The following is an 8,628-nucleotide window of genomic DNA, read 5'->3' on the forward strand; positions in this document are numbered from 1 at the left end:
GCCTGCTAAGCTAAGCCTCTGTGTTTTTTGTTTTTTAGATTTGACACAGTTGAAGGCATGTAAGTGGTCATTTAAATTTTTCCCAAAACCTTAAAGAACAGATTTCTAAACACAAGAAAGGTTTCACTGTTTAATGCTTCAAATTTCAGTTTCCTGTTATCTGCTCTTGGAATTGGTTTCCCCACCCCTTCAAACCCCCATAGCATTAAAGCTGTGCTAATGTAATCTTTAGGAATTTGTAAATACTTTCAGTGACAAATCTCTCTGTAAAAACTCATCCGCTAGAAACTTTTTAGTTGAGCTTCATGACAAATTTGGTCTAATTTCAGCTCTAAGTAGAAGTGCATAAATGATGAAATACCCCAGTTTCTCCATAGCGCCATCACCTTTATATAGATGCTTATAAAGAATTAGTGGAATTTTCCTCCTTGCCTGTAAATGTACAACTCTTTGTTGTATTGTGGAATTAGTTATTTTAATCTTTTCTGACTGTGCTTTTATCTTATTGCTGGTTTGCAGGGGTTCCGCTTTGTGCATATCTAGAATAACGTTTAACTCCTGCAGGTTAACTCGGCTGTTTTAACATGCATCCTGTTAAATCAGGTAGAAGGTTTACGTCTTTTGGTTTTTTCCTTCAGCTCTTTTTGTTCAAATCTTGTCTGTAAGTTTATCCTGAAGTACAGGATGTTGTGCTTTTACCCACGTCGCATATATAAGACCTAGCAAAACCCAGTTGTGACCTATGTTGTGAAACTCTCAGCTGTAAATGCTCGCTTTTTACTCAGGTTTTCTATGAAGTCTGAATTTTACCCTTGGTCAAATACAGCTCACAAGGCTGAGAGAGTTGGCGTTGTTCAGCCTGGGGAATAGGAGACTTCAGGGAGACCATATTGTAGCCTTTTAGTACTTAAAAGGGGCCTATAAGAAAGACGGGGAGAGACTTTTTAGCAGAGCCTGTTGCGACAGGGTAATGGTTTTAAACTAAAAGAGGGGAGATTCAGGCTGGATGTAAGGAAGAACTTTCTTACAACGAGGATGATAGAACACTGACACAGGTTGCCCAGAGAGGTGGTGGATGCCTCATTGCTGGAGACATTCAAGGCCAGGCTGTATGTGGTTCTGGGCAACCTGATCTAGATGAAGATGTCCCTCCTCATTGCAGGGGAAGTTGACACCGTGACCTTCAAAGCTCCCTTCCAACCCAAACTGTTCTGTGATTCTACGACATCCCTGTTAGATTATTAGGTTGCCAGTAGAAGCACATTCATGGTCTTTCAAGTCTGTAAGACCTGCAGCAATGATTCCTCAGTATTCAGATCTACTTCCTAGGTTAATTTTTGAAGAGCAGATACATTTGAGAACTTTACACTTCTGAAAGGTAACAATAGCCTTGTTTTGACAGCTGGTCAGCTTCCACAGGCTGCTACTCACCACTTCTTTCATTTGCTTCTTATTTTCATGTAGTATTGTACTTCACCTGTGTTTAACCATTTGTTTTGTTTCCTTCTTGCCCCCACCAGTTGTCACCTTAAAAGAGCTAGTACTGGAGGAAAAAGTTCACATGGCCTTGAGTTTATGGTGTTGGTCACTTTTACATGTGGATAGTTAGTGAAAATGGGCAAGCAGGAAGGATAAAATGAGACATTAATAGTGAACCAGATGTTGACCGTGTGTTTGATACATAACCTGCTTTCCTTTAAGGATGAATGGCAAAGTCTGAATCAAAGTAGATGTTGTTAATTATGTTTCAGTCATCACTGGAAGTTAAGTCAGTTCCTTTCTCTTTTTAGAATATTTTCTCTGCATGATTTGAATCAGAACAGTTTGGGGTTTGGTTGTGGTGGGTTTTTGTTTGCTTTTTTTTTGTTTGTTTTGATTGGGTATTTTAAAGAAATTAAAATAGAAAATACTATTTTTGATAGGGTTTAGGTTTTAGATTTTTTTCTGGTCTGAGTGACTTTTGCATACATTCCAGTAGATATCCTCTGCTGGTTGATTGCAACACTTCAAAACACATTCAGTTCTTTTTCTATTTCATTTTAAGCCACACATATTCAAAACTGCAACAAGAAGCCAGTGATTTGTTTTGATCTTTGTCAAACAGTAAAAAATTCTCACAAGGCTGTGTAGCAATCATCACTGGATTAAAATCAGCCTATTCTATTGGACATGTAATATGAAACTTGCTATTTAAAACCTGTAGAACCATCATGTGGATTAGAGGGCTTATACAGCTTTAAGAATGCAGTGAAATCCAGGAAAGCAAGTACTATGATGTACGTAGCAAACAAAAAACAGACTAGGGACAACATAGGCCCCCTGAGGAAGCTTTCGGGAGAACTGGCTACACAGGATTTGGAGAAGGCTGAGGTTCTGAATGACTTCTTTGCCTCGGTCTTCACTGGCAAAGGCTCTGACTGCACCACCCAGTTCTTAGAAGGCAGATGCAGGGACTGTGAGAATGAAGACCTTGGGCCCTCTGTAGGAGAGGATCTGGTTCGAGACCATCTTCAAAATCTGAACGCACACAAGTCCGTGGGACCTGATGGAATCCATCCGTGGGTCCTGAAGGAGCTGGCAAATGAAGTTGCTAAGCCACTGGCCATCGTATTTGAAAAATCCTGGCAGTCAGGTGAAGTTCCCGACGACTGGAAAGAGGGAAATATAACCCCCATTTTCAAGAAGGGGAAAATGGAAGACCCGGGGAATTACAGACCAGTCAGTCTCACCTCTGTGCCTGGCAAAATCTTGGAGCACATTCTCCTGGACAGCATGCTAAGGCGCATGAAAAACAACAAGGTGCTTGGTGACAGCCAGCATGGCTTCACTAAGGGGAAATCCTGCCTGACCAATTTGGTGGCCTTCTATGATGGGGCTACAGAACTGATGGACAAGGGTAAAGCAGTTGATGTCATCTCTCTGGACTTGTGCAAAGCGTTTGACACTGTCCCACACGACACCCTTCTCTCTAAATTGGAGAGATATCAATTTGATGAATGGACCACGCGGTGGATAAAGAACTGGTTGGATGGCCACGCACAAAGAGTTGTGGTCAATGGCTCGATGTCAGGCTGGAGACCGGTAACGAGTGGTGTCCCTCAGGGATCGGTGTTGGGACCGGTCTTGTTTAACATCTTCATCGCTGACGTGGACAGTGGGATTGAGTGCACCCTCAGCAAGTTTGCCAATGACACCAAGCTGTGTGGTCCGGTTGATATGCTGGAGGGAAGGGATACCATCCAGAGGGACCTTGACACGCTTGTGAGGTGGGCTGATGCCAACCTCGTGAAGTTCAACCATGACAAGTGCAAGGTCCTGCACCTGGATCGGAGCAATCCCAGGCACAGCTACAGACTGGGCAGAGAAGAGATTCAGAGCGGCCCTGCAGAGAAGGACTTGGGGGTGCTGGTCGATGAGAAAATGAACATGGGCCGACAGTGTACGCTCGCAGCCCAGAAAGCCAACCGTATCCTGGGCTGCATCAAAAGGAGCGTGACCAGCAGGGCGAAGGAGGTGATCCTGCCCCTCTACTCTGCTCTTGTGAGACCTCACCTGGAGCATTGTGTGCAGTTCTGGTGTCCTCAGCATAAAAAGGACATCGAACTTTTGGAGCAAGTCCAGAGGAGGGCCACGAGGATGATCAGGGACTGGAGCACCTCCCGTATGCAGACAGGCTGAGGAAGTTGGGGCTGTTCAGCCTGGAGAAGAGAAGGCTGCGTGGAGACCTCATAGCAGCCTTCCAGTACCTGAAGGGGGCCTATAGGGATGCTGGGGATGGACTCTTCGTCAGGGACTGTAGTGACAGGACAAGGGGTAATGGGTTCAAACTTAAACAGGGGAAGTTTAGATTGGATCTAAGGAGGAAATTCTTTAGGGTGGTGAGGCACTGGAATCGGTTGCCCAGAGGAGTTGTGAGTGCCCCATCCCTGGCAGTGTTCAAGGCCAGATTGGATGAAGCCTTGGGTAGGATGGTTTAGTGTGAGGTGTCCCTGCCTATGGCAGGGGGGTTGGAACTGAATGATCTTGAGGTCCTTTCCAACCCTGACTATTCTATGATTCTATATTGAGAAAATAATAGGTAATTAACATTATTTTTATAGGTTAAGTTTATTAACAGCTTTCTAGAGGGAAATCTTCCATCTAACACTCTCATGAATTACTGATGTTCAGTTGCCCAAAGTTGCTACCACTTCAAAGGTATGACCACAGCGTTCAACATGGGTGTAATGTGTAGCTTACTCTTGGGCCCACTTTGAACAGTGAAGATTTAGGGAGGAAATGGATCTTTTGTCTGCAGTGCTCTTTAAATTTTGATTATGTCCATTAATTATTGTATTTGTTTGAGCTGGAAGGAAAAAGATGCCTTAAGATCACTTGGAACATGTTAATTCTGGGGGGGTTGTAGCTTTGATTTCCTCTCTTCCCATGACCAGTTTCTACTAAAGACAGAAAGTCTGGAATTTATTAGCCTAAATATAATGTAAAAGAATTGTGGGGGAGGAAAAGATACTGCATGAAATGTCTTTTTGAGGAAAGCTTAACTGAACAGTTAATATAATAATGCAAGTTGAGTTGAAGTTAGCAGTGCATACAGTGGTGTTAATAACCGTAATGCTTCAGCATCTCCATCGTGTTTTTTACAGATGCCCTAAAGTAACAGATGCAAAAAAAAGGTGGTTCTTATCTAACTTGTTCTTCTGGATTTATGGCAGGAGCCCGCTGGCACAGATGGAGGAGGAAAGGAGGGAGCATGTAGCCAAGATGAAAAAGATGGAAATGGAGATGGAGCAGGTGTTTGATATGAAAGTCAAAGAAAAAGTTCAGAAACTGAAGGACTCTGAGGCTGAGGTAATGAAAATGTCTTAAACCCCCATATGCAGAGGCTAAACAAGTGTAGGGATAACTCTCTTTGCCAAGACTTTACAACATAGCATCTGTCTAGGAACTGATTCCACGCTTAGGTTCTGGGACTAAAGACAGCTCAGTTACTCTTTGTCAGCTTGCTGTCATTGCTGAAATGGTATAAACACAAACTCAAAATGTAATTTTCATGTTCACATGCATTGTCTTTTTATTTTCACAGTCACAGTATGATAAAATAGTCCTTAATTTTCTTCTTATGCCTGTTTCCTTCCATATGCTTTAAAATGTCCTTGGGAGTTTCATGATTTACATAAGCCAATGTAGTAATGAGAATTGGCTTTGCATGTTAAGAAAGCACGTCATGAATTTGCTCAGATGTCGATAAGAGATCATCTGCATGAGGGTTTCTAGGCTGAGAAAGAGAGATGTTATTGTCAGTGTTTTGGTGTCACTTGAACATACGTTTATATTAAGTTATTAAAATATTTTCTATTTTAATTCCTGTCATCTCCAGGGGAAGTCCTCACGGTGAAACAGGTTTTTATGTGCTTCAACAGCTCTTGTTAAAGATACTATAAAATTACATTTCAGTAGAAAATGAAATCTAAGTTTTAGGAGGGCAGCTTCTTGTAAGAAGCCAAAGAGAGAAGTTCCTAAAGAAAGTTTGGCTCCAAATCTGGGGGGAAGTGAGGAAACTTGGAGAGGTAGTTGAAACACTTGGCAGCCCTAAGCACTGTAAGGAGCCAAGGCATACTGTATCAGAGGAAAAAATCAATCTAAATTATTTAGTTGGGTTTTTTTTCTTTTGGAGAAGTGAATAGATAAGGACACTCTGATCAACTTGAGGATTTTAAATCTTGATGCCTTATCTGGATCACAGTGTTTAATTAGTCACTTGATACATCCTTCCTCAGTTTTTGTCTTGAACCTTTATGAACCCATTTATACTTCTGGCCTCCGCACTCCTCGTTACATGAAAACCAAACATGCATAAATCTGTCCTTTTGGTTTTCATGTTACTACCTCATCTGTAAAAGGAAATATGTTTAGAAGGGTTTGTGTAAGACAGGGACTTTCAAGAGAGTAAGGAAAGAGGGAGTTTGATTTTTATTCAGAACCATGTTAGACCACACAGAAGGTATCGCTTTTCCTGCCCGAGTATCTGTTCTCACATACAACACTTTTGGTTCTCTGTCTGTGCTGTCAACTTGCAGAAGAGACTTCAAGTATTCTAGCAGTGCAGGCAGTTCACTGCAGTAATACTAATAATAGTTCATTTAATTAATGAATAAGTTAACCCACTTCATAATAATGGCTTCCCAAGCAGCTCCATAACACTATAGGATGAAAGCAGCGTCTGGGGTTTTTTTTTCCCCAGGTAAAGTCAGAGATGCTGCTGATTTATGCATTACTGATACATGTATGCTCTGCAACTTGCTTCTTACCAGTTGCATCAAATACCAAATTATTTTTAAATGTCCTTTTGCTTGCCACATGTAGCTGCTTACAACTCCTGTTTGTAACTCGGGCAGCATTTTGGGTGTTTTCTGTTAACTGTAAAGAGAGGCTATGGGATTAACATCCCTTTTGTTTCTGCTTTTGGCAGTATCTGTAACCTTAGAGGTTTTGGTCTAAGAGTTACTTTCTCTGAAGAGAAGATACGGTACTGTATTTTCGTGCATTGGTATAGCTGTTTATTACTCCAGCTCCAAAAGTTGCTGTGTTTTCTGCACTTACTGATGCTGTTCATAACTTTCTGTATAGCTGCAACGACGCCATGAGCAAATGAAAAAGAGTTTGGAGGCACAACACAAAGAGTTAGAGGAGAAGCGTCGCCAGTTTGAGGATGAGAAAGCCAACTGGGAAGCTCAGCAACGTATTTTGGAACAACAGAATTCTTCCAGGTTATTCTTCCTTTCTATGACGTTGGAGTCTTGTCCTGCTGGTGTCAGTAAATGTTCTGTCTGAAAGGCAGTTTCTTTGGCAATCATGGTCAAAGGTGGTTTGAAGTGTCACTGAAGAGCCAAGAAAAATCTTGATCTGCTTTTAGTTACAGATGAGCACGTATCGTCAGTTGGGATAATGATTAGCTTTGCAGATTTCAATCTGCAAAATCACTGTATCCATACAGAGCTAGATCTCTCTAAAAAAATGAAGTTTGTATTTGAAAGCTAGATTGAATCAGGCTTCTGAGGGATAAAGAGGTAAAGCTTTGAGGATGAAAGCATTTAATTCTCCTAGTCCTTGGAAGGGGAAATCTAGAGAGAAATGCATTGCTTGACTGCATGTTACATGCACATCTACTGTGTATGTAATAAGCTTCATGTATTGTATTGCAACCAGTAAAGCTTTATAAAATGCCTATTTTAAACTGTGTCAATTAGTATTTAAAAAAATAAGTCAGTGCCTGCAGGCATTATTTAACAAACTTTTGTTTTTATCTGTCCTTTTAGAACCTTGGAAAAGAATAAGAAGAAAGGGAAGATATTTTAAATGCATCATTTTGACCACCAGTTATGTATTAGTTGCCAATATACCAGCCTGGACATCAGTGTTTGTTGGATCCGTTTGACCAATTTTGCACCAGTTGTATCCATCCTAATGGATTTAACAGCATGACAAATTCTTGTTAATTTTGATGGAGAATGAGATGCCTTGAATTGTCTGGGGTGTTTGTTGTGTACTTGGAAACATAACAGCTCTAAGTACCCTTTTTGTCTTTCCTTTTCTTTCTTTTTTTTTTTTTTTTTGAGAAACATGTCATTTTAATGCAAAATTGTACATTTTACTGTTGTACAATCATGTTCTGGTGGTTCGACAGTTTACAGGTTATTAAAAACTGCAAGGACCGGAGACGGTTTTTAGTGAGGATAAATTGCCATAATATGATGCAAATGATGCTTCTGTACTATTATAATACAAGAATTCCATTCAGTGCAGCATATACCATAATGTAATTTAGTCTAACACAGTTGACCCTATTTTTTGACACTTCCATTGTTTAAAAGTACACATGGAAAAAACAAAAGTTGTAGGCTTACAGTGCACCTAAGCTTTTTATAACAACCCTTTTATGTTTTGGATTCTTTAAATATATGCTATTCTCATTTAGTAACTTCTTTAGCCAGAAGGATCTCATTACTGCTTCATTTTTTGTAATAACATTTAATTTAGATATTTTTCCATATATTGGCCCTCCTAAATAGCATATAGCTTCTTTCGTATGGTAGGAACCAGTGAGTAAAACTTTTCCTTTAACTCCCTTTTTACATTTTATGGTAAGTAGCAGAAAAATGCATTTATAGGTCATTTCTAGGCAAAATTGTGGAGTTAACTACCAACCTGTTTCTACCTGTGTGCAGTCTTTCTTTCTTTTACTAGAAATGGGAATATGGCCTCAAGGAAAACATCACCATTTCGCATTTAGCTGTATTCATATATTGCATTTCTGTATTTTTGTTTGTATTGTAAAAAGTCACATAATAAACAATGTTGTGATGTATAACACGTTGCTGCGTCGGGAATTGTAAAGGAATTACAGCCACATACTTCTCTGAACTTTCTTTCTTCTCTCCCGACTGGGTTGACCTGTGTCTTGGATTTGGAATTAAGACAGAGAAAATGCCTGTGCGTTGTGGAATTGTTGGGAAACACAGTTCCAGGGTACTTGGATGTGGCAAAACAAGACTGTCTTGCCCAGCAGAGGGCACCAAGCCTCCACACATGCTCTGCTGTGTCCCACCAGCTCGCTATTCACACCCTCTC

The 8,628-nt window shown here is 40.6% G+C and overlaps 1 protein-coding gene across 2 annotated transcripts in view; it reads left to right on the forward strand.

The window, feature by feature from the left end:
- The window catches only part of SEPTIN7 (septin 7), a 57,352-nt gene extending 48,984 nt beyond the window's left edge, over window positions 1-8,368 (forward strand). Inside the window, exons 11-14 of one of the 2 annotated variants that reach the window (XM_065665358.1) lie at window positions 39-59; window positions 4,713-4,848; window positions 6,628-6,767; window positions 7,317-8,368. In XM_065665358.1, the coding sequence (XP_065521430.1) occupies window positions 39-59; window positions 4,713-4,848; window positions 6,628-6,767; window positions 7,317-7,356 (337 nt within the window). In that variant the 3' untranslated portion in view covers window positions 7,357-8,368. The remainder of the gene's footprint in view (window positions 1-38; window positions 60-4,712; window positions 4,849-6,627; window positions 6,768-7,316) is intronic. The other variant, XM_065665359.1, reaches the window with a different exon arrangement.
- Window positions 8,369-8,628: the final 260 nt, after the last annotated feature.

The sequence above is a fragment of the Lathamus discolor genome, chromosome 2, assembly GCF_037157495.1.
Source record: "Lathamus discolor isolate bLatDis1 chromosome 2, bLatDis1.hap1, whole genome shotgun sequence".
Lineage (NCBI taxonomy): Eukaryota > Metazoa > Chordata > Aves > Psittaciformes > Psittacidae > Lathamus > Lathamus discolor.